General features: G+C 28.6%; 1 protein-coding gene across 6 annotated transcripts; it reads left to right on the top strand.

Moving 5' to 3' along the window:
- The first annotated feature begins 60 nt into the window (after positions 1–60).
- LOC147806890 (inositol 1,4,5-trisphosphate receptor-like) lies at positions 61–26,734 on the top strand. Of its 6 annotated transcripts, XM_087167383.1 has the most exons (6): positions 66–391; positions 2,568–2,610; positions 10,466–10,577; positions 15,837–15,994; positions 20,147–20,242; positions 26,506–26,734. In XM_087167383.1, the coding sequence occupies exons 1-4, from the start codon at positions 352–354 to the stop codon at positions 15,870–15,872; spliced, it is 231 nt and encodes a 76-aa protein (XP_087023509.1). In that variant the 5' UTR covers positions 66–351; the 3' UTR covers positions 15,873–15,994; positions 20,147–20,242; positions 26,506–26,734. The 6 variants fall into 6 exon arrangements, 3 of the variants coding, with proteins under 3 accessions (XP_087023508.1, XP_087023509.1, XP_087023510.1); XM_087167384.1 differs by lacking the exons at positions 20,147–20,242; positions 26,506–26,734 and adding an exon at positions 17,255–17,376 and having other exon boundaries at positions 70–391; XR_015435355.1 differs by lacking the exons at positions 15,837–15,994; positions 20,147–20,242; positions 26,506–26,734 and adding an exon at positions 1,150–1,292 and having other exon boundaries at positions 103–391; positions 10,466–10,939.
- Positions 26,735–27,462: the final 728 nt, after the last annotated feature.

Genomic DNA, 27,462 nt, shown 5'->3' with positions numbered 1-27,462 from the left:
TGTGATGGCTTGTCTTCGGATCATCCTCAGGGATGTTTCCCAGTTCGTTGTCAATAGCACATCGTGCAGCTCTAGTACAACGTAAGTAAAGTACCAACCTACCTGCGCCACCTGTAGCTACTACGTCTACACAAAGATTTGAAAGTTCAAAGCTTGTTTTAAATCGCACAGACATATGCAGCTGCAAGCATACTCAGCAAAACAAAAATCTGATCTCTTTCTGATACATGATTCTAGTTATTATTTAGTCTTTCTGAAATAAATTTACGACATTAACTTTTCTAATAAATGTAGTTCCGAATTAGGATGAGTGCTCCTACTTTTAATGATTGATGAAGAGTTTGCTTGTATATGGTACATGGGTTATTCCCTACAAATTGGCTATTTTCAGGTAGGGACAACAACATCAAAAAAATTGTCGGAAATTAATAATTTTCTGTAATAAGCTACAGGATAAGGTACTAAACAAGAAAAATAGCTGTCTTGGTTAATATTAAAAAATTGCTTTTATAATTTGAAGTTTTTATTAAAGTGAGTCTATGATAACGTAGTAAGAAAACGATAATTTTAGTCACAAACATGTTTAAAATAATATTTTTAATGAACATGCTTAAGTACATCCTTAGTCCTTAATTGTTTTTTTTTATTCATATATTATTCATTACTGCCAAGTATTAACTATAAAATATATATATTATTTACTTGTATCAGCTATAAATAGTAAACATGTAAATAAATTATGGGCTGCTAATTTTTGACAGGTTTTCGCTGTTTTTCCTCTTTTTTTTTACCACTGAAAACCTACTTTTTATCATGTTATAGTAAAACTGGTTATTAAAATCTTACCTTAACCACGTAATTCCAAATGTTATTTGAGTGTTCCAGCTATTGAAAAAGCCCTTGATTCCGTAAAGATCAGTTTTAGAAAACAACTCTAAAGGTAGAAACATATTACTGAATTAAACGATTAATTCTCTTTTTCTGGCTGTTGCGAATTTTGACTTCATGAAGCTGGTAAAGTTACTGTTTTATTTTTCTGGGAACAAATGATTATATGATTGGGAGGTTTCTTTAAGGAATAATTGCTGCATGTGGCCAGCTCCAAATATATCTTAATGAGTAAATATCTACCTGATTTTTTCATTGCAGGTCCACATATAAGAAAAACAAGTACCAGAGGTTCACAAAAAGATTTAATAAGGAAGATGCAGGTACATAGACAATCAAAATGACAAACGAAATTCCAAGATCTCTGCACTCTTTAAAATCATAAAGCCATCTACCAGTTCAAGGTTAATACCTACACATATGTGCATAACTCAGAGTAAAAAATAAAAGAACTGTCCACACATGGTATTATTTTTCTGAAATTACAAATGATCATATGATAGTGTTTTCTTTAAAGGATTATTAAAATAGACTCAAATTAAATTCTAACTTAAAATGTATTCTTAAAAGTATTTTTTCTCATTGAAGGGAAAAGATTCCGTTTTAAGCATTACGATTGCATCTCATTATTTTTACTTCCTATAAATTATTATTTTCTTCTTTTTATAATGTTTTATGGTACATTGATATTAATTTTGGTCCCATCTGTTTTTTAAAAAAAAGTTTTTATGGATAATATAATTCTTTTTAAAGCAATGCAAAGCTTAAAAAAAAAAAACAGGAACGTGGTATAAGTATTAAAACATACTGTAGTGAAAAAATAAATGATTGGTGTAAATTTCTTTGCCTAACTAATTCTATTTAATTATTTCTACGATTAACCACTACATGTTTTGAGAAATGAAGTAAAATAGAAGTTAGTAAATAAAAGGAAAACTTATTAATCTAAATCAAAACACTTGAAAATTATCGAACCGAAACGATAGTTAAAAAAGGCACTAGCATAAATATTAAAACCCGGAACAAGGCAAGATCAACGGAATTTAAAAAAAAAAAAACTAATGATAAAATTTATGAATAAAAAGAATTTATTGAGTGCGAAATTTATCGTGAAAAGAAAAAAAAATCAAACACAGTGGAATCAGAAAAACAAAACTGTTTTTCTGATTCCACTATGTTTGATTTTTTTAAAAAAAATTTTTCTCCCAAGTTTTTCGTATCCCCCTGAATTTCGTAGGCCCTCGGCGCGTGCCTAGTGTGCCTATAGGTAAATCCGGCCCTGGGTGGTCCTCTTAAACATAATTTTGCATTTAGTAGTATAAAAATAATTTTTCTATCAGTACTTACTATTGTTTGGACCAAAGCTTAATGTTGCCTTCTACTTTTAATCATGAAGTATACACGCATAACATTTAAATAGTATTTACATATGCAATTGTTGGTAATAAGATATTTAAACTAAAAATTTCTTTACAATAGCAATTTAATGGTAAATTAAGAAAATATTTTCAATGAAGTTATCCAGATAAAAACAATGGGTCCAAACTAGTTATTTTCTGCTAACCTTGTATTTCTACTTATCAAATTCTTTCCTGATCTGATAACCTTTAAAGTTTGAGCCTTTGTCAGTAATCAATTTGATTGCCATTCATTTTATTGATGCTGAATCTTTTTTTCAGATGCAGAAGGTACTTTAAACCCTCCTTATAATGGTTCTGCAAAGTGAGTTTCAGAATGCTTCTTGCATTTTTTAGTAGTTTAATTTTCATCTGTTTTATTACTGAAGTTAAAGCATTGTACCTGATAGTGTTCTGTTAATTTTGAAATGTTTTCATTTTTATTTGAGTACAAATGAATAGAAATTCGATTAATGTCTTAAAAACTATTTTGCTATGTCCACCTGCTATTGTTTTCGAATAAGTTTTTATAGTTTTATGTATGAGACTCTCTACTCTTGAAATCCCCATATAGATTTGTACAGTTGCATGCTGAAATAGTCTTTTATTTATCTCGATGTATTTATGTTCCTTTATTTTTGTTATTTTTGAAATATTAGTCCTTATCAATTTTCAATAAAGTCTTTTAATTTAGATGGATATTAAAGCAATGAAATTCTTTAGGCAAATATTTGAATAGTCTATATATCTTACTACTTGTGAATTATAATAAATTCCTCTTATGATCAGCCTAATGGGGATGGGTCTCCATTTGTCTACCATAAGGGTGCCCAACCTTTTTGAGTGAAGGGCCACATGTATAGCAGATTGACCAATGAAGGACCACATGCCAAATGGAACACCCAAAGTATTTAGGCAGACATATTCACAGCAATTTTAGGTAGCAATTGATATAAAAACATTGTTCTAACCACTAAATTCTATTTCTAAGTTAACCTTGTAATATCTTAGTATAAAATTAAATACTTTTAAATGTTTAAAGTTAAAACTTCTAGACTGATTACTTAAGAAAAAAACAGAATCCGAAAATCAGAATCAGTTAATCAGAAAAAAATTTAGATAAATTGAAATAATTTAAAAACTTTGGGAAAATTAATGTTTTTTTTTAAATCATATTACACAATACAAAAGTCCATTTAAACATAAATTTTAACTTTAAAAAATTTGTTCATAGAATTAAATTTAAAAAAAAATATTCTAGTTATTAAAATAAATGCAAGTTAAATACTTTGATTGAAAGAAAGTTTATAGGGTTAAAAATGATAAAAATTGACACAAAATCCCTTCTGCGGAAAATAAGATTTAGCATTTAGTAGTGGAATATACTTAAACTTTAAAACATTTATTTTAAATTAATGATATGAAGCAGGGGCAAATTGAGGGGAAAAAAAGAAAGAAAGAAAACATTAATTTTGAATAAACTATTTTCCTTAATAATAAAAAACTATTAAGATACTTGTTTACAATTTTTTATGGCGAATATTTTTTTAACATGACACTTGCTATTTACAATTAATACACATATGCATAAACAATTAGTAACATTTACACTATTTTACGAAACTTATTTTGATTATATTTTTTACAGTTAAAATTTAATAATATACAAATCATTTCCCAGCGTATAATCATGAATGATATGAAATGGTGTAAGTATATAGAAAATGGTTTAAAAAATTATTTAATGGTTATCCTGTATTTTGAAATTTTTTTAAATATTGTGATAATTTTATTCACTTTATCATGTGATAGCTTTTTAGAGCCATTAAATAAAAATTTAATAATTTTGTTTACGGACTGCTCTGTAATTTTGAGCTGGCCAAATTTATTCTGGAAAACAATCTTTCGACAGAAGTAGTATTAAATTAGGGCAAATAACTTAATCACTTTTGGAATTTGTCCTATATGGTGTTCTTCATTTCCATATTTTTAAATCACGTTAATACAAATAACAATGTGTTATTTCATAATTGCCTAAATACTAATTACTATGTGTGCTTTTTAAATTGCGTAGATATAAAACGCAATGTGTGATTTTAAAATTGCGTGAATATGAATTGAGATGTACAATTTTAAATTGCGAAAAGATTATTCACAGCGCATGATTTTTAAAATGTGTGAATCGCGATATATGGTTTTTATATCGCATGAAAATGAATCGCGATGGATAATTTTCAAATCTCGTTATTGTTAATACGAAATGCGATGCGCAATTTAAAGATCGCATAAATACGAATTACGATGTGTGAATTTTAAATTATGAGAAGAATTAAAACGTGTAAATACGAAACTCGACATGTGATTTTTAAATCATGTAACAAAAAAAAAAATAGGTTGGGTGTGTGATGTTAAACTTGCATTTGTTCATGGGTCTAAAGAAATATACACGTGTTTTGAATTATTTTTTAGCAAAAGGGAACGCCTTTAATATAAATGTACACAACATGTTTTTTTTAAATTCTTTTCAGGAAGGGATCGATTTTGTTAAAATACGTAATTACTTCTTAAATTTCAAAAAAAAAAAATTTAACCAGTATCGGATTTTAAGAGTTGTAATATTGTGCTAAAATATCAGGATATTCTAAATCAGAAGTAAAAATGTAGCAATAATTGGAAAGAAAAAAAAACGCTCGGAAAACCTCTTATATTTATGTAAAAATCGACACAAATACAACACGTAAAAAGTAATTATTTTAATGCGCTATCCAAAACTCGCGTGCTGTCAAATTATATGAAAAATATCAGAATTTTTTTAAATCGCGGGTAAAAACGTAGTAGTAACTACCAAGGAAATTGTCAAAATCCCTTTATATATACGGTGAAAATGGTTTAAATAAAACGCGTCATAATTTTATGTATTTAAATGCGAAAGGAAAGTATCGAAATAGCGTATAAAAAAATATTGGACTTTCAAAACCTTGTAGAAATGTGTAACAATAATTGCCAAAATAACGATTGAAAAATAATTTTATTTGCAATAAAATCGGCACAAATAAACCACGTCAAGAAATGGTTTTCTAAATGAGTGATTATTTAATTGCGATTCATAATAATATCGTGCTAAAATATAAAAATTAAAAAACCATGCGGAAATGCGTAGCTACCGAAAAAGGATCAAAAGTGGATCAGATTTTTCAGTTTGCAGAAATAAAGCGTTTCATAACTTTTAAAAATCGCGATTCCAGAAAGTACGTGAAAATTGGCAGCAATAACTACCGGAAAGTCATTGGATTTACAATGAAATCGGAGCACACGAAGAGCGTCAAAAGTAATAACTAAAATTAGAAATTCGTATATCGTAATAATGATGTGTTAAAAATAATGAGATTTTCAAAACTATGCCTAAATCTGTAGAGGTAACCATCGAAAAAAAAACGATCAAAAACTACATTGAGTGTAATTGGGTGCATCAAAAACTTAATGCGTAAATTTGAAATTTCCAAATTTTTTTTTATTTAAAAAACAAAGTAATTTTTTTTTTGTTTTGTTCAGATTACGGCCACGGCCGCACATTGAGGGTTGGCGAGCCGCAGGTTGTGCACCCCCTAGTATACCAGATTGTCTATTGTACTTATAAGTCTTCATTATCATTAAAAAAAACATTAAAATGTATAAGAAATGTAGCTATGACGGCGAGAATTGAACTGGGGATTATCTGTAAGGATATAAACTCATTCATGTATTACTGTAATTGAAAATGGAGTAGTTAATACTTTCCTTTTGTAAATGTTCATTTGGAAAAATTTTCTATCAATCTAAATTTTTTTTAAACAATTTGTTGGTATTTGATACGTGTTAAATTGAATCCATTCTTAGACCTTTGAATTTTTTTTACCAATTTTACTAGTTTTTTGAACCATGATAAATCAAACACGTTGTTACTTCCGAAAATTTCTCATTCCTATGTTGTAATTTTTTTGCTGTTAAAATGGCATTTTATTTTAATCAGAACGTGAAGATATTTTTTAATTAGGTAATTTATTTTTATTTAAATGATCAACTGTTCTTTAATATTTTCCTTTCTTTTTGAGATTGATTTATATTCTTTTATTTGTTAAAAATCAGGAAGTCGTCATGGAGAAATTTTCAGAGGAAGGCATTGGCTCACATTGGGCTGTCTGGCCAACTATGATGATAATTTATTAAAAATCTATGCTTAAATTATTAACATTTTTAGAAAAGAATGTTAATTATTTGTCTTGTAAGGTTTGAAATTTTAAGGACTCACTTTGTTAAACACAGATGTTAATGTTGTGTATTTGCTTGATGTCTTCAGGATATCATGTCCCTCTTGGAGGATCAACTCCATCCTCTAGTTCAATCAGAGTTATTAGTGTTAGTTGATGTTCTGCATCAACCTGAACTTTTATTCCCTCATGGAACTGAAGCTGGGAAAAAATGTGAAAATGGTGGATTCATGTGGTGGATTTAGAACTTTTAAAAAACATCTATGTATGAAATGTGAGGGTATTTTCAGTATTTTTCTTCACACTTAACCTGTGCAATTAATATTTTAATTAATTGCACAATTAATTACAATCTCCTGGCGAAAAAGGGAGCCTCTGTCCTACACAGAACTAATTGCAGACTCCCTTTCTATAATATCAAAAGTCTCATAAAGAACATCTTCAGGGCCTCTTTTCACGAGGAACTCAAAAATCGTAATTCCAATAAATCATGGCTTAAACAGATTCTCAATGTCCCTCGGTGGCCTAGGATGGAATCTGTTGCCGTGTTTCGTCTGAGAACTGGCCACGATTACCTGAAAAAACATCTATGTCGCATCAACGTGGTTCATGATCCCTTTTGTACATTGTGTGACCTCCACGAGGTAATAGACTTGTTTCACCTGTCTAGGTGCCCTGCTCTCGCTCAGAAATCTCTCTGGGAACGCTACTGAATTGCTTGCTCTTATTTATAGATTTATTGTCATCTTTTTGATGTTCAATTGTCATTGGAAATAAAATAAAAAATAAATAAATATTTTATAAATTATTATCTGAAATATCTTTATACTGAATATTAATGTTTATAAACAGTTATACTCATATTTATAAAAGGAAACCTATATAAAAGATTATAAACTCTGGTTTTCACCGAGGTGGAATTCAATCACTTATCAATTATGCTTATCAATTCATTAATGAAATTTAATAGTTTTTTTTTAATTAAAAGTTTCTTAGTAAAAGTATTTCTTAATCACTGTATCTGTTATCAAAATATATTTGCAATTGTTAAAATATGTAATAATTCACTTAAATATGTTTTTAACTTAAAATTAAATATAACTGATATGTATTACACTTTTTAATGTCTTGCTTTCTATTTATATTGCTTGGATATAATAAATATTCGAGAATACTTGTTATTTTTTCCTTATTTTTTAATTGAAAACAATTAGTACAAAAATGTTCTGAAAATTTTTACTGTAAGAAAGAAACAAGAAGTAATGCCAATTAAAAGAATATATATTTTCTTATTAAAAGAATATATATTACAATATATTTGCATCCTTTTAAAATTCATGGTTTAAAATTATACAACTAGGCTTGGTCATTAGTACAGTGAATTCGCGATAACTCGAATCTGATAGGACTGACGAAAAACTTCGACAAATCGGAAGTTCGACTTACCGTTAGTTTCGGTTTTGGTCAAAATATTGTCGGATTATTTAATTAATGCTTATTAATTACAAATCTTCTAAATGCTTACAATATTAATGCTTATATTTTTCTGACAAGCCATTTACGATAAGACTGTTTGAAGCACTTTATGATACCCTGGTCCATCGGCTGCAACTTTGCTGTTGTGTTTGGTGGGAGAAACTGCAAGTTTACTGCTTTCAAATTAGGTAGATCACTATGTGCTGTGCATTTATCCATAAAGAGTATCACTTTTCTTTTTTTAGCGAAGAATTTCCGATCTAATTTTCTTACGTAGTCTTCAAATAAAACTGATGTCATCTAAAACTTTTTGTTAGACTTGTAATCCAAAGGACACGTTTTTATATTCTTGAAACATCGGGGATTTCGGTTTTTTCCGATAACAAGAAGGGGCAATTTCTCTGTCCCAGACGCATTTCCTCCAACTAGGACAGTCAAACGTTCCTTGCTCATTTTACCCCCTGAGCAGTTTTCCTCCTTAAACATCAGAGTCTTATTTGGAAGACATTTAAAAAATAAACCCATTTCATCAATATTGAAAACATCATTTTAACTGCATCCTTGAAGTAAATTTGGTAACGTTTCATTTAACCACTGTTCACATACTTCAAGAGGGACAGCTTTAGCTTCTCCATGAAGAGTGCGAAAGACATTGTTCGTGTGTTGCAAAGGAAGGGGCAAAATGTCCGCTCCTAGGTTTTTTTTCTTGCTTTAAAAGATCCACAAAAAAAATCGAGTTAAAGAGAGTAAAATTCGAGAATAATTAACATGAAATTGAAGATAAAAGAGTCGGGACCTCATAAAAAATTGAGTTATGGTAATATTCGAGTTATTGTACTTCGAGTTATAGCGAATTGACTGTATATTGTAATAATTTGTATAATTATGGCTACTCGAAAGGATAAATTATGACTTTGTTAAGCATTTTATAATAAAATGGTTCAATTTTGGAATTATTCACTAAGTTTAAAAACAAAAAATGTACATTAAATTGAAATGTACAGTAAATTTTTAGAAAGTTAGTTTTTTTTATTTTTAAAAAATATCGTTCTTTGTGCTTTCTTTTTCGTTAGACTTTAAAGCTTTAGTTATTAATGCAAATTAATACGAAAAAGCAATTAAAAGTCTAAAACCTACTTGCAAGGTAGTAGATTTAGACCTTTATATGTGGTGCCATAAATTTTGAGTTCTTTAAAAAAAGTATAATTTTCTTCATACCTTGTTTAATTGCATCAATACATTTTCGTTTTCAGTAATATTAATTTTCTTTATAGCATTATTGTTTATGTATAATTCATTGTAATATACTTTTTTCATTTCAAAATAATATAAATTACATTTCAGTACTTGGTAATGTATATATATTTAAATACAAAAAAAAAGTATTTTTTTAAAAATATCTTATGATAAAATGGCTCATGCACGCACATCACTTAATGAGTCTTATGCCACTTTTGCGTCTTAGTTTTCTTTCTTACATTAATTAGTCTTATTAAAGTTTTTTATATGTTTAACAAGATGATTTAGTCATTTGTAGTTGGATAGAGAATTTCTTAATATATAACTAATTGCCCTTTCTTATTTTGCTTCCTTCGCGTAAACAATGCGGAATTTTTTTTCCGGTCTGAAGAACTATTTAAACAGTTCTCTTTTAAATATTATTATTTGTATGAACTGTTACGTTAGAGGATAGCTTATTTTTATGATAGATTCACTACAGAATTTTTACTCCTGTGAAAAATTTATTAAATTTATTTATTCACAAACATGAGAATAACATAAAATAAATCATTAGCAACGCGAAAATCGGAAAGAGTTTTAAAAAATAACAGTTTTTGTGCTATTAACAAATCTCAATATCAATATAATAAATTTAGATGCTTGGATATAGTACTAAAATAAGCAAACACTAGACTAAATATTTTTAAAAGACTGACGCTTGCCTTTAAAAATTCTTTTTGTACATAATATTCATTATTTCTATTTACTACCAGCAGAAAGATTACCCTACTTTTCTTGAATACAAGGGTAACATATTAGGAAAAATATTTTTGCAATAATCATAGAATTTAAGTTATAGAGTAATAAAACTTATAACATATTTATAGCAAGTCTAAGTTAAAAAATAAATTGCTTTAAGTTAAGGGCAGGAAACTTATTGCATCTCTTAAATAAATCTTTCTTCAATTTAATATGCCTCCATATTTCAATTACTCTGTATAATGTACTAAATTTCCCAAATTTTTTTAAAGAAATATGTTTTTCAAAAACATTTGGTACATGCAAATGGTAAAGATACCACTTTTAATTGATTTATTGAATTTTTATACCAAATGCTATTGTTTTATCATTTTCCTTCAATAAATGCTTACTCCTAATTTGAAATTTTTTATGAATACATTATCAGTTATTCGACATTTTATTAGTTCTCACATAGTTTATTTATTTGCTGTTTAGACTTATATGTCAAACTGAAAGATTGTTGGAGAAAAAAGAGGAAAAACTTTGCATTACAGTGCTGCAAACTTTTAAAGAAATGATGTCATTAGACCCAGACTATGGAGAAAAGGTATGTTTAGTCTTAACTATTTACTTACAAGGGCAGTAAATAAGCAGTAACTATTGATTCTTATTTGTTCCTATTATAAATAGTTATGAAAGCTTAAGTTCTGATAACGACCAAGTGTGTGTTTTTTTTATTCATTGTTCTGCTTTTATTATACTAATAGATTACAAAGTTTGTCATCATTGCAAATTATTGGTTTCTTTTTGTTTCATGTCAAGTTTCAGAAAAATATTAAACAAACCTTCCCTTCGATTTTCATTATTATTACATGGTGCGTAGCGTTTTTAAAAAGGGCTTAAAGGTGCTTATTTTCGTTTTTTAAAATCCCTTGAGGGTGCTTTTTTCATTGGGTGTTTTTAAAAAGTGCTTAATATCCCCTTTCCGAAAATGAACTTTTTCTTCTTCTTTACCATGTAGACTTTTGCGCGTTATGCAAAAGGATGCTTTTCGCATTCTATTCAACGTCTTCACAATTCATTCAATCACTATCTGATTCGGCTTCCCGTCGATCTATAGCGTCTGAAAGCACCAATCATTTTACATGTTTGATACCCTTAATACCCAAGTATATAAGGTTTTGAATCACTGCCATTTTAGCATTTGAAATCTTCAAAATTTTCTACGTCAAGAATTTAGAAACCTCAGATTTCTTTTGCTTGTTCGAGAATACTGTTATCATATTTTTCTTGAACATCTGAAGAAGATTGCTCATCTAGCGATATTATCTTTCTCGAAGATCGTGATAAAGTAGACGATTTTACCTTTGACCATGCTGCTGATATTTTCGATATACTTCAATCCACTAACGAATATTGCTTCCAAAAATTTGGTAGTGTTGTAACTTCATGAATAAAATTTTTTTTAATCTTTAAAATGATTCTCTTTATATTTTTCGTGTGATTCCAGAATGAGCACGGATAATCCGCAAACCGGATAATCCACAAACCAGATAATCCGCAAACCGGATAATCGAGAGTGTACTGTACTTTTTTTATTTAAAAGATGTCAATCAAGTGATTTTTTTATTACTATAAAAATTATGTTATTGCAGATTACTGAAACTTTTGTTGTAAAACAAGCTGTTATACATGCTTAACCTACTTTACTTGAATTACTCTTATATTCTTTTTCCCAACAGATTGTCACAACTTTTTTTTTTTATATTTTATTATTTACCTTTAAATTATTCTTTTTATATATATTTTTTAATTATTTTATTTAAGTGTGTTGATTGTGAACCAAATTTTTCTTTTATCTGGTGCATGAAATTCTGGTGAGTATGATGCTTTTGTAGCATATAGGCTTTGTTCTTGTCTTCTGTGGCCTTTCTGCAATCATTGTCAAACCACTCATTTCGGGTTCGTCGTTCCAGATCTGGGATAGCTTCACGTGCAGATGTCGAAATGTTATCTTTTATTGTGTACCAGTCAAAAGTGAAGCCTGGTTTCCCTTTTTGTTCACCAATTCAATTGGAGAATTTAATTTTATATTCTTTAAGAATGTTTTGATCATTTAATTTAGAAATGTCAGGTTTGAAATCTCTGATTTCTCTCCTGTGATAGAAATTCTTGAATAATAGGAGTCTGACTTTGGATATCACAAGGACATTGTCTCGTCGACATTCGCTCCTTTAAAACTTCTCACGTCCATCACATTGCTATGGTGTCTCGTGTCCACAAGTATATGATCCATCTGGTTATCAGTTAACCCATCAGGGGCCAGCCAAGTAAGCTTGTGTATATCTTTATGTGGGAATGCCGTGCTTGGGAACAGATTTTCCGACACAGCAAATTCAAAACCTCTCTGTCCGTTTCCGTTAGTATCAAAGTGAAGGCTTTCATCACCAGCATGGGATCTAACAAATCCTTCTCTGCCGATCTTAGCATTGAAGTCTCCAATTACCATCTTCATGTCCTGTGTGTGCAGGGCAGGAATTATAGCTCTTCATCAACAGGTCGTAAAATAAGTCCTTTTCCGCATAGTCTTTCTCTTCAGTCGGTGCATGAGCACAAATCTGGGTTATGTTGTAGTGTCTTCCTTTCAGTCTTATTTTACAGAGTCTCATGCTTATAACCTGAAAGTCAATGACTGCCCTACTGACTCTTTTGTTCACAATGAAGCCAACACCAAAATGGTGTGATTTGTCATGCCAGCTGTAATATACCCTGCATTCCCTTTTTTATCAAAAACGCCTTTTCCCAACCATCTGATTTCCTGAACTGCAAGGATATTTAGCTTATAGTCATGGTCTAGCTTATTGCAAGGTTATCCCTTCCCATGCAGAGTCGTCTGGGTAAAACAGAGCCCGGTATATGCACATTGTTGAGGTTTCTGAACTGGAGGTCCTTTACAGGGTGGGGTAGTTGGCCCCACGCCCAACCCCTAACACAGTTCCCTGATATAATCCCCAGGGGCAGTGTGCCCAGCTATACCCCCGGACTCTGATGCCCTAGCTGACCCAACTCACAAAAACTCGACGGTAATTGCAATTAAAAAGCTATGGCATAAAGGTATTACTCTTAATTGGACTAGAGCTCATGTGGGGAGGCGGATCGGGCAGCCAAGGAAGCCATCAGTCTCGACCGAGTGGATTTCACTGTCCAACTAACCCAAGTACAGGTCAAGTCGATAATAAATGAATGTGTCATGACACGGTGAAAAAGCGAATGGACAAACAATACTAAGGGACATCAAACTTTTAAATTTTTTAAAGATCCAAGGGTCACCAGACTGCTGGCAGATTTTTACCTAAATCAATTTCTTACAGGCCATGGCGTGTTTGGTAATCATCAATACTGCCTTTTCGGGAAATCCCCAAACTGTAACTTCTGTGGTGAATTCCAGGATATTAAACATCTATTACTTGATTGCCTGGAATTCCAGACGCGTCGTGGCACTGACTTTCGAAATAATAATACTGAACATCAACTCTTTTCTAATCAGGCCTGCAGAAATACTATCAAATACATCATCAAAGTGACCCTAAAGAACATTTTAGACTTTACGTAAACTATAATACTTGAACTATTACTTCTGAACTTAGACTGTCCCTCCATCGTGCCAACATTTTAACTTTTTACTTATTGATTTCAACTATCAACTTTTAAAACTTTACACCTGCTTTTATCATCTTATCTATCTACACTACGATGTTAGCTTTTTATTTGTTGAGTTTTATATGATTCGTAAATTTAAAGTTTTACTATTTCACCCAAATTTTAATTTCTTATAGATTTTGAAATTGCTCATTTTAGCATTTGATGTTAAATTACTTTTAGAATTTTACTTGTTTTGGGGCTTTTCCCTGGTTTTAAATTTCTCTCTTGTTCTATAGCTTAATATTTATCTTACTCGCCCACCATGTTCATGGGCTGTTGCCATTTTTTTATGTATCTTGTGTATTTTATGATTTGTATATCTCTTTGGATTTACATAAACATTTACCCGTATGCCCTAAATTGGGGCAGGGTAAATTTTCCTATCCCCGGACGCTGGGTACCCACTTTAGTCGCCTTTTACGACATGTATGAGCTACATTGAAGCTATTCTTTTTCACCAGGTCACCACACAGGTGTTTCTTATTATATTCTTTATTTTAGAATAATTAATAATAATTCTATGAAACATATCAATTATATAATTATTGCTATTTATTTATCTGTTAGAAAATTTCTGAGATAAAACTTTTGTTTTGGTATATTTATTTGTTATATTATTGTAATATTCTTAAATGTATATTTATTTTTTGCTTTTATATATCCATTCTGCATTTCTGCTGATGCTATTTTTTATTAGTTTCTATAAAAGCATAATAACACCTGTAATATTATTATCTGATATAAATAAGGAATCTACCAGGTTTTTTTTAAATACAGGGTATCCGTGCACCTGGAAAGTCATGAATTTTGGTATTGAGCAAAATTTGTCATGATTTTAACTAATTTTTTTTTAAAAAAATCATGAAAAGTCATGGATTTAGGTCGCCGATTAAATTTTTAAAATGGAATTTACCCCTCTCATACCCAATTTTATAGTGTTCCGAATATCTGAATTTGTAACAAAATTCCCACTCACCACTCCCATATTTGATTAAAATATAAAATATTTTTATCGTGTTCTATAAAAATTATGGTGTTCTTTCAAAAAATTAAAGGAAAAACATCATTTCTAGAGCAAATTATCTTTGAAACTTCTGTGATTTCAGAATTTTTGTTATTATTTTTATTTTATCAATTTAAAATTCTACCTGAGGGCAAGCCAGTAATTGGTAAATTTTTTTATTCCGAAATGTGAACAGAAAATTCAGGAGTATTCTTTTATTTTCCTATGAACAAGAAAAGTATCTTTCGAATGTAATTCTGCCGAAGAAAAAAATTATTCACTTTTGTATTTTTTCAGCTATTTTATGGCTTCAACTCTTTCTTTACACTGTTTTTAAAATTTAAAATCTATAAATATGAAGAGGCAGAGCATAATAACTTTGGTTTGACATTGAAATAGTGACATTGAAATGAATGACAGTGAAAAACAGCATTATAAAACATTTCAATAAATGTTTTTATAATGCTGTTTTAAATTTATTGTTGTGTTTTTGTCAGAGAAAATAGTAACTTCGTTAAGTCATGAATTTGAAATTTATTAAATGTAACAGATACCCTGGTAAATATTTTTCTAATTAGTTATTTTTACTTCATCATATTGTGTTGCATTTTGTCTTTTCAACAATAGTCATCATCACGACAATCCCTTAATTTCTGTTAAGCTTCGCGCTCCCATGCCACAGGTTCTGGGTTCGATCCTCGGGCCGGGCAAGGTTGACTCATCCTTTCAGTGGGTAGATAAATGAGTACCAAGCATGCTTGGGGGCTAAACACTGGGGGGTTCGCATTCGACTGACCACCTAGCCGCAACATCTTGCTTCTGCACCCCTGAGCCCAATGTTAAGAAAACTGAGATGGGCACAGTAGGCCTTGGCCCTTTATGGGCTGTTGTGTCACTGAGTTTAGTTTAGTTTTGAATGGCAGTATTAAGAGTTAAAAAAAAACAATACTGGAGATTAAAGCACAGTAATCAATGAATGCAGTCAATAATATTTATTGTTTCAAATCGATACTAATTAAGTTAAAATGTCTGCGTATAGAATATAAGATTAAAATAGTTTCATTTAATATTTCTGTTATATTTATAACAATATGTTATAAGACATTTATTTCACAAAATTTTGATATTTTTTCTAATAGTTTTGTATCAAACTCTTTTTAGGGGCTCATACCCACATTGCTCTTGAAGAAATTTTAGCCGAAAAGGCTGAAAAACCAAACGATGCCGAAGAAAACAAACTTTCCCTAGAAGTAGTTCTGATGCAGCCTATTTTAAGATTCTTACAACTCTTGTGTGAAAACCATAATTATGATTTGCAAGTAAGTGCACATTTTCATAGCACAGATTATTAATGAAAAAAAAGGATAAATTAAGTAAAAATTCAAATTAAAAATATTCCTTAGCTCCTTATTTAGTATTAATATGTTTTACGGGAGACATAAGTTTAGCTCATTAAATTTGGATGTAGCTTTGTAGCTATAGATTGAGTGGTGTTTAGTTTTGTTTATTTAGTAATTATAGTTAAATTTCAAAGTGAAGTTGAGAAAGTTTGTTTTATCCAAAAAGGCTGTTGAAGTAGTAAATCAATTATCTTAAATATTTCACTTATTTTAAATTTACAGGTTGCAGTGTGTTTATTTATCTTCAAATATATATTGTAAAGAACTACATTTTTATTCACTCTTTATCTGAAACAACTCACTATATTGTGAGAGACTTCAAATAATTATATGCATTGTGACTTTTTAAAAAGATTTCCTTGCATCTTTCATAGTCATCATTTAGTTATGTTGAACCCTTGTGTTGGTTATTTGTATACAATACCCACAATTGGTATAACTGTGGCCATTGACATAACTGAAAATATAGTACAATTTATTTTGTGGAGATTATAACCAAAGTCTTGTATCGAAAATTGTCTTTATTATGGCATGCTAGTGTTCTAATTATGAAACCTCTTGTATTTTGTAAGTTTTAAAGCATCTTTCATTTTTCTGAATGTAAAGCAAACTTTTTTTCATCACATTTAACCATATATTTTTTTTAATTCTGTTAAGTTGTGTGGATTCACAATGATAACTAGGTTTAATAATTTAATTTTGATATTATTTACTATTATTTATTTTGATATTTTCGTTAAGACTGTTAACAATTAGAAACCTATACTAAATTAAATTAAGTCTAAGAAAGGAAATGTATGTGTTGTGCAAACCGATTAGTTTTCTCTCTTTTTTTCCAAATTATAATCGACATCCTTAATTATTATCATAATTTTAAAGAGTGGATAAGCATTGCATAGTTATGAATATTTTTTTAAATATTTTTGTTTGCATCTTGCAAATAAAAACTACCCCCAAAAAATTTATTATTTAAAACATTATTTTAGACAACTATGCACTATTTTAATTGTTTTTTTTAAAATGTTATTTAAATTTTTTTAATTAAATGTTTAATTACATAACTTATGACTATTTAGTTTTTATCTGTTCCTTTTTTTAAAATCAAAACTTGAAAAATTGAATACAATATTTAATATCCATCTGCTTTTGTTAAAGATCTTTAATTTCTTTTATTTTTAGAATTTCTTGAGAAACCAAACCGATAAAAATAGTTACAATGTTGTATCTGAAACTCTTATGTTCCTTGATTGTATATGTGGAAGTACTACAGGAGACCTTGTATTATTAGGTTTATATATAAAAAAAAAATTCAAAATAAAAAGTAATATTTTTAAAAACCACGTTTTAGTAGTGGAGAATAATAATTAAGAAAAAAATTGAAAAACGAAAAACGTGGGGCGCATGAATACATAACAGTAATGTTATATTAGTGTGTGTATGTGTTTTTAAGAATATGTGTATGTATATCAGTAATTGTAATTGTATCTGAATATGGAATATGCTTTTGTATATGCATATGTATGTGGATGTATATGTGGCTGTGCATGTGTATGAGTAAGAAAATGTGTATATGTACTGTTATGTATTTCATGAGCCCCACGTTTTTCGTTTTTCAATTTTTTTCTTAATTATTATTCTCCACTACTAAAACGTGGTTTTTAAAAATATTACTTTTTATTTTGAATTTTTTTAATTTGAATTTTTTTATTTTAAACTATGATTTTTTTAATTTTTATTTTATATTTTTAAAAAATTATTATTTTTTAATTATTATTCTTCACTACAAAAAAAGTGGTTTTTAAAAATATATATTTTTATTTAGATTATTTTTCTTAGTCAAGAGTAGTCAAGACTACTACAAGACCACTACTAAAGTAATAGAACTTTTATTTTAAATTAGGGATACAAAAATCTTTATAGAAAAACAATACCTTTGCGACTTTCATTAGTTTTATGCTGATGACAACCAAAACAATCTGGAAATGAATGAGGAAAAACTGGATCCTACCACGTGAATTTTCAGCCAATAAAAATACTCCGACAACAAAAATCTTTTCACCTGACACGTAATAATTTGAAATAATGGAATCGACAACAAAAGACAATCTCGAAAATAAATTTTTTTTAAAATTTTAATTTTATTTTACTTTGCATGTCTTTTTTCTCTTCATTTTCATGCATTGTCATCCAATTCTGAACTGTGTGCTAAATTTGAAGTTTGTAGCTAGTCGGGAAGTTAGTTTAAAATCGATTACAAAATTCCACCCGGACAGACATACACGAAGGCAAGTTTATATAAACGTGGTAATGAACACAATGTTGCTTTAGTTAACCAAACTTTAGAAACACTCACTGAATATTGCCAGGACCATGCCATGAAAATCAAGTAAATAGTTTTGATTTATTTTCTTTACATTTATTGTTTATTTTTACACATTGTATTTGCTTTTGTTTTAGTGTACTCATGTGGTAAAAATTGGTCCTCTCCAAAAATCAGTATTAGAAAATTTTATTTTTCTAATACTGAACCAACTCTTTTCTTTTAAAGTTTTCAATCCAATATAATTAGTTTTAAAATGAATAAATTAAATTAATTTTGTAAAGAAAATATCCTTGATAACAATTTTCTATTTGTATTAAGGAGTGACTGTGCTTTTAAGTATTCCATCATTTCATATACCATTTATTGATATTAAATACTTTAAGTTTAAGAAAAATTATTTTGAACCAATTTAAGTGAGAATAATATTACTTTTGAAATTATTGGTTAATGTACTTCTCAGAGCCATCCCACAGTCAACTGATCATAAGACTTGTACATCACCAAAGTCAAGCTTCACTGAGCAAGTGGGTAACCACTTTGATCAGCCTGAGAAGTGACCTTATTAAACTGTTCTACCATAATGTGCTAAACTTTGTGGGCAGATGGATCAAACTTGTGATGGCGTGTTTCTGAACCATCTTCAGTGATGTTTCCCAGACTGTCCCCCATTATGCAGCTCTGGTGCAATGTAAATATTGTACAACTTCTCAGGGCCAAGATTTAAATTTCAGTTGGTTGTATTAGAACAATCTGACCAGTTTCTGTTGAACAACTATGTCAGCTTTTAAAATATTGGTTAAAGTGGTTTAAAAGCAAATGTTTCTCAAATCAATAATTGAAATGCTTCTCACTGTTATTTAGATCCTATGTTGTAAGGACTCGTATAATTGTTGTTCAGGATCCCAAAAGAAAGGAGAGAAATGATTTTATCATTCTCTGATTGTAACAGGGTTGCCACTCCACAGGAAAAGCCTGGAAAATACAGGGAATTTAAAAATCACTTAAAATAACTAGGAAAATGCAGGGAATTTTGATTTTTTCTTTACAAACTGGGAAAATACAGGGAATTTTGTTTCTTATTTTTGTCTTTTAAAAAATGGTGACTCCTCAAAGAGTAATCTATGGGATATTCCACCCTTATATTTCAGCTATACTAAATTATTTCATTTGCTAAAGCATTATTTAAGTATGTTCACTGTTTTTCCAGCAATTAAATATAATAAAAATAGTTAGCCCAATATAGCTCACACAAGAGCACAGTAATTGTTGTTTCCACTTAAAATATATTGTGTATAATATGTACAGGGAATTTTTTTCCCAGATTTGAGTGGTAACCCTGTGTAAGATAGTTCTTATTGAAACCCAACCTAATGTAATATCCTTAATAGTTTCTAAATTAAGTTCCTTGGTTGATTAGGAAACAGTGTGGTAGCCAGGTAGTTACTACTACAGTATGGGAAAACGAATGGATTTAGTCCTTGAACTGAAGGTTTCTGTATATTTCATCTAATCTAACAAAAAATGTTTTATCTTTATAAACTTATGTAATATTAGAATAATAAAACCTGTAATTGGTTCTAAACTGTAGCTGTTTTTGTAATTTGTTGTTAACCTTTCCATTTTTTAATAAAATTTTTTTTTTTAAGTAAACCAATATGCAATGTTTTAGATTTAAGTTAATGGATTTAAATTTGGTTTAAAAAAATTGTTAGCTACTTTTGTAACCTATTGTGTATTATTTTACACAGAACAATGCATCGAAGTTATTGCTGGCAAGAATGGAAGGCAGAGGTGACAGTGAAAATGCTGAACGAAATCTCCATAATATGAGTCCAAAACATCTGGTAAAGTAATATTTTAAATAAATTTCCTATTTACTGGGGACATTATTTTTAAATATTATATTTAATATTTTTTTTAAATATTTATTTACATTATTCAAGTTAATAAATGAAGGATTAAATAATAAGGCAATATTATTTAGCATTTTTTGACTTAATTTTTTATTTCAAATTACCAATTACTTTGTTTTCTAGTTATTCATTTATTTGTTTATTTAATTTTTTACTTATTTTTTACAGATTTAAGTTTTACAGATTTTTTTCTTTGACAACAAAATAAATGAAATATTTTGGAAACTGCTGAAAATTTCAATTTCTTCATTTTATTAATGGCTTCTTATCTTCTGCTACATTAAAAAAAAAAAAGAAAAAAAAAACATTGAAGAAGAGATATTTATGTGAATAAGAGTATTACTACTATTACCAGCATACCTGCTGAAATTTTTTGTTTTAACTGTTTAATTTTTTTTATTTATTATTTTTAGTATTTAGTTATTTTGAAGAGTTTGATTTTATGTGTACTTTTTTTTAATTAGAACTTCTTTGAAATTGTTCAAAATACTTCTATTGTAATTTAATGGAATGTGATATTTTAATAAATAATCAAGTGCAGAAATTTAAATTTGTATCTAGCTCTAGAAAATTGTGGGAAGCTTGTGAAAATTACATAAATTTCTTTTTCTGTCAGTATAATTCTTGTAGCAATTGAAAAATATTTTAAGATTAAATTATTTAAAATTATATTAGGAGAAGCTTTCTAAATTTATTCTAACGATAATTAATAAGTCACAGAGATTTCAAAGATTACAAATGTTATATTTTTGTCAGTTATTTCTTTTATCTAATTTATTAAGTTCGGAACTCATCATAATGTACATTATCTTTGTTAAATAGAAAATAAATAATTACATTTGTAATAATTATTAATAATTTTTTGATCTGCTTACATTCTAGTATTTCATAATAAGAAGCTAATGCATCCTTATTGGAGATGAGTCCCAGCTGGGCTTGACAACTAGCTGAGACTCATTGTCTGGAAACATTTTCCATACTCAGGCTAATGACGTAGTTTTTATTTACTTGCTAATTTTTAAATAAGTGATCTCAATATACTAATCTCAAACATATTTTACTTAGTCTTATATCTTTACAAATTTTAGCTTAATCTTACATATAAAATCTTTAACACATATAAAATAGGCTTAAATTTAGAGTCAGCCTCTAAGAGCGAGTCTATGCTTAACACTAATTAGTACTTCCTCAAAACAATAAAAGTTTCATTTAATGGTTAATTATCATAAGGCATTTGATCTTTTAATACTAATTTTTTTTTTAGTAGTTTGAAGTCTTGTGACATTTTGTTTCCTCCATTTCATTCTCATTGTGGTTTTAGTCTCTTCTCGATAATTAGATGTGTCCATTTTGATATAAACATTCTAAATTGTTTATTTAATATTTCTATTAGCAAAAGCCAGGAATTTCTTTAATGATTATTAAGTATTTACAAACTATTAAGTGTGAAATCATGTCTCCAAATTATTTCAAGTACTATTTTCCAGGGATTGCCCACAATATTCTAATGAATTAGAAAAGAACTTATTTAAGTTTCAAGGAAAACTGTCCTTTTTTGTATTCTGTTATTTATGTATCTGTGTTAATTATTATTAAATAATGTATAAAAATTGTAAAAGATTTTTAAGATAACTACCTCCAGGCATTCTTTTCAAATGATTCCTCCCTTGAAAAAAAGTACTTTGAAAAAAGGATAAATATTAGGAGCTAAAAAATTAATAAAACAGAGATACAGACAGGGTGGCCACCCACCTGGAAAACCTTGAAAACCTGGAATTATCAGGGAATTTTTTTTATACTGGAAAAAACCTGGAAATACCAGGGAAATTTGGATAAAAACCTGGAAAAATCAGGGAATTTTAAAGAAAAGCTGGAAATTTTTTCTTTGATCATTTTTTTAATTTCACCAATTTAAATTATTTACAAATTTTTTTAATTTAAATCATTTCATCCATTATACCCACTTTTTTTTAAACGGAAATGTATCGCCAAACAGTTGAAATATTATCAACTTAGCGATACTTTGCTTGCATCAAAATTTGCTCCATTACAGCTCTGTTAAACTAGAATGCCACATAAAATTCTGCCACGGTTGCTGAACGAATGTAGAAACCTTTGACCGCTATGGGACTGTTCAATTTAGGAAAGATTCTGGTGGAGGTGGAAAAAGGGATTAGGAAATTTCTGTTTTTAAATTCTGTTCTTGGGCTGAATCCATTTATGGCTCAAGTTTGTTCCGATGCTTTGGTGGTATTTTTTTTTCTATTTTGACAATGTTTTTGTATTTTTAACTTTACTGATTTTGTATTTTTAATTCTCCAAAAATTAGTTGGTTATAATTTAATAATAATAGACTTTATATTGCACCCTTTTTCTCAAAGCTTTTCTACTCCCATACAAAGAAATCTATGAATTATTTTTTTCTCAGCAAACCAACCAATCACATATTTTTACAATCGCTAACCGCAATGTTTGTCAACAAATCTTTACAATTGTTGCATTAATGATTTTTGATTCAAAATTTTGTACCAAAACATTAAAAATTAAATAAAAAATCTTGAAAATTGTCAAAATAAATAATTTTTTTCAAGATAATATGTTAAAAAAATAATATTTTGAATAAAATATTTTATAATACCGAAACTTTTCTTGTACACATCCTACACTTTACAAGAAAAAAGAAACAAAAACCTGGAAATTTTAAGATTTTTATCTGGAAAACCTGGGAAAATCAGAGAAATTTGAAATCTGATTTGAGTGGCCACCCTGAAAATAACGATGCAGATCATTACAATTACGTAGAAATGTTTGCACATTTAAAAAAAAATAAATTTAAATTTCATTTCTCTTTTCAAATGAAAGAGAAAAACAGAAAGGACCCAAGGGACAACAGGACTTAGAATTTGGGTTTAAAATGTCCTGTTTTGCCTTTAGTATGCATTTATTGCTCAATAAAATAATTAATTATGTATTGGGAGTACAAATTAAAACAGTCCTTTTTTTTGTGGTTAAAAATCCATTTATTTCAGAACAAAATTAATGAAAAGATTAATCAAAGTATTGTCCATCGTTGGTTACTACTTTTTCCCACCTCTCAGGCAATTTTCGAATTCTATCTCTTCTCTTCTTTTGAGGCGATCCAAGTTAAGAGGCAATTTTCGATTTCTACAAAGGAAGTGAACCGGTGACCTGCCAAATCGTGCTGCGTCCGTCGGAAGAACCAGTAATCAGAAGGAGCAATGTTTGGCGAATACGCCGGGTGTGGTAAAATATCCCACTTGAGCGTTTATAAAAAATTTTTGCGACATGAAGCCAACCGTTGTCATGAAGAATAACTTTGTCATGCCTTTGCTCATATTCGGGCTGTTTTTCTCTTAATGCACGGCACAAACGAATCAATTGTAGCCTATACCGATCGCCCATAATGGAATCGCCAGGTAGTAGCAGCTCATACTATACCACACCATTCTTGAAAGGGCGAAACCATTCCCTACATGATTTATTAGTTTATTTATTTTCATTTTAATAGTTCTCTCCCCTATTCAATGAAAAAAAGTGTTTTATTTATAAATTTTATTAATGTATATGAAATACTTTTTTTAAATTTTATTATGTACAATAAGATTTTGATTGTGCAAACACAATCATATTTAAAAACCTACCTTGTTAACATAGCTAAAAAATATATAGGTTAAAGAGAGAAAAATAAATGCTGATTTGAAGCATCTTGAAACTAACCTGTACAATATTGAATGCCTTCTAAGACATTATTTGGTAGAACAATTTTTTGCAATACGAAAATTTTTTTAGTCCAAGCAAGTAAAATGCCTCGTAAAAGTTTTTTAATTTATGGTTACTAAAAATAATGTTAATAACACCTACATTTCACTTATTTATCTATTCTTAAATAGTAGAAAATCTTTTTATTTGGCAAAAATACACCTTTTCGAAAAAAAAGTTTTCTTGAAACAGAAGTTTAAAATGTCAACGCAATAGGAATCACTAAACCAACATTTAAGTGCGAAGGAAGCAAAAAAGTTATAGAAATTTCACGATTTTCTTATGAGTTAAAAAAGATGAAAAACATCAGAACCAATTTAATTGCACATTGAAATGTTGAAGTTTTCAAAGATTATTTTTTAACTTTCCTGTCCTCTGGCAATCAAACAGGTTTAAATATTTTCAGTCCGGTTTTCCTCCGAATTATTCATTAGATTAGATTGTTTCTTTTCGTTTGTGACCATTGATGTGTGCGTCTTATAGCAAAGTTTTTTTTTTACTAGAATTTGAAAAGTATATATTGAAAGTGGTTAATGTGTAACACCTGCTATACTAATCTACAGAAAATGGCAACTGATTTTTCTGTATCAAATGAAAATGCATGTAGTATGTAGTGTACTTCCTCGATAAGGGCCACCTCTCCTCACTGCCCTTTGATGACACTGTCTGTTAATATTCCTGTTAAAAAATTATTCGTGTTAATAGGTTTGATTTTGATACCATTACAAATATTTACTTTGTTAGAATTTTTCTCACCTGGTTAAATTTTTCAAAGTTTCTCTTTTTGGTATCAATAAGTTTATTAAGGGATATTAAAACTTTTTTGAAATAAATATATATTTTTTTTAAATGTACCTTTAAATATTTATTTTTCTCATAATTTTTAGTTTAAATTATAAAAAAAAATCTCAAGTTTTACAGTAAATTTTTTTTTAAAGTGTGCACAATGGTTTTCTTTTAGCATATCTTTTTTTTCGTAAACTACAAATTTTTCTCATTTTGATAATGGATGAGAACTACTTTTTGAAATACACATGTAAATTAGTATAAGATGGTAGTTTTACAGTCGTTGAGAATTAAATTCATCTACTACATAATAGTACACTTTTTGTTAAATATTTATGGTGTTAATTATGAGTTTTTCACAAATTTTTATCATTTTGATAATGGGTGAGAACTACTTTTTGAAATACACATGTAAAATAGTATAAGATGGTAATTTTACAGTCGTTGAGAATCAAATTCAGCCACTACATAATAGTACACATTTTGTTAAATATTTATTGTGTTAATTAAGAGCCCTTTAAAAATTCGATGTACCCTTTTCTGTGAGGAAGCATTTTCCGCTTTTTTATTTCAAGGGAGAACTCCGTAGTAGGCGTAGTAATGGAGTATTTAAGAAAAATTTTTAGTTAAAAAAGCAACTAAATAAATAAAAAAAAAAGTGAAGTAAGGAAATTTCTTCAGAGATGTAAACAATGTTATTAATATTTATGTAAACATTTCATTTTTTGTCTTACATCTGTACCAGTTATATAGAGACATTACGGAAATCGTGACTTGCTCAAATCTGCGATTATTCTTATCTAACTCTTGTGTTTTTTATGTAAGGAAAACTTATGAATTTCTCAAAGCATCACCATTAAAGTAATTTAAAAACTTTTTGAAATATAAATTAGTTACAGTATTGGAAAATTATTTGCCTTTTTAACTAGCAAATTTTGAGCAATCTTTTTTCGTTTATTACTGAATTGGTTTCAATTTCATTACGTATTATTGTTTTAATATGAAAAATGTTGTAAATTTTGACTTTTTTTTTTTGTCGAAGGAATCCAATAACAAATTTAATCATAAAAATAAACCGAAAAAGAAATGCAATTGATAAATTCATGTATGTAAGTAATATATATTTAGAAGTACTTTTTCTTCTATACCTTTCCTTGAAACAATAATTTACATTAGAATATCATAATTATTTTAAATATTAAAAGCAATAAAATTGAGCACCATTAAATAAATAATGGGAAAAAAAACAGTATGTTTTTGAAAGTTAAATATTTTCTGAGAAAAGTTGTGCACAAAATAAAAAAGTGAACACCCTGAATAACTTTTCATTTAACAGTCAGCTTTTCCTGTACTAGGTGTCAATTTTAATGGGTTCGTGAGTCAATAATCAATAATTTCATTCAAAAAGGAATTTTGTGTTCAAAATCTTTCTAAATTATAAGGCAGGTGTATACTTGCATGGTGTTACAATATGTATTTTGATCAGTCAAAATTTATCAATGAAATGATGAAAACAAAAACTTTTCAAGATAAAAATTTTAGTTTTACAAGCACATTTCTACAAAAATACTCAAGTTGCTTAAAATATATGATTTGCATAATTTTTATTTTAATATCTTCTCTTTCAGGATTTTGAAAAAGTCAAGCATTGTTTGTTGCAGTTGTTATATTGAAGTTTTTCAGTACTCTTCTATGCTATTCCAAGTGATTCTATGTTGACAAGAATATTTATTTCTCTGTTGTCTTTATTATTTTTAAAATTAAATGTAAATAGAAATTTGTGTAATATTTGTATTGTTTATGAATATTTTTTTGTATTTATATATCTTTGTATAATAAAATGTATGCTAGAGACAATGTTGATTATGTATTTAACTACTTTCAGTGTACATTCAATTCATTACATGAGATAACCAGGTGATTATATTAGTACATATTTGTACAATACACTTATTTTTTGCTAAATTTGCTGCAAGACAAAATATAATCAGTAAGACATGAATTATTGATCAATACCGCACTGAATCATCATCTGTAGACAGCTTCTCAATATTATCGGCTGTAGGTTGTATCTATTTCTGTATAGGGTACAATAGTATCACTAGATTCCTTAAAAACGCACAGCTTTTATTTTGAAACTCTATTTTTAACTTTATTATATATTTATTTTATGTTTAGTAATTTATATACATATATTGACTACAAGCTAAAACTTGAACAATTACTTGTGAGATACAGAATTTCTATAAATCTGGACAGCAGTTTTATTACTCTGCTTTTAAGTAGAATAGCACAGTAAGGGAAAAACTATTATGTATGTTTACCTAGCTTAAAAATGTATTAATAAGTTAAACCCCTTCCTTCTCGCTCCCGTGAGAATGACGGGGTGAGATTTTGCCCGCTATTTCTCGCCTGTGATATTAACGGGCTGGAGTGTTCAGTAGTAACGCGCCAATAAGAATAAAACTAATTCATTTCTTTTGCAAGGAAAACATTTTATTTCTCATTTTACACACCTGATGGCAGTAGCAGGATAATTTTAAGGTAATTGTAGATAATTAGTTTATTTTAAACTAGTTGCAGCA

Source organism: Parasteatoda tepidariorum, chromosome 7 (genome assembly GCF_982258835.1).
Source record: "Parasteatoda tepidariorum strain Cologne lab strain chromosome 7, Ptep-v5.0, whole genome shotgun sequence".
Classification (NCBI taxonomy): Eukaryota; Metazoa; Arthropoda; class Arachnida; order Araneae; family Theridiidae; genus Parasteatoda; species Parasteatoda tepidariorum.
This window is presented reverse-complemented; position numbering and strand designations above follow the sequence as displayed.

Bases quoted from the DNA above. Each gene is read 5' to 3' on its own strand.
- LOC147806890 (XM_087167382.1), top strand. From the start codon at position 352: ATGGTACATGGGTTATTCCCTACAAATTGGCTATTTTCAG. The intron at 392-2,567 runs GTAGGGACAACA...TCTTTTTTTCAG, and splicing joins TACAAATTGGCTATTTTCAG to ATGCAGAAGGTACTTTAAAC. The intron at 2,611-10,465 runs GTGAGTTTCAGA...TTTGCTGTTTAG, and splicing joins CCTTATAATGGTTCTGCAAA to ACTTATATGTCAAACTGAAA.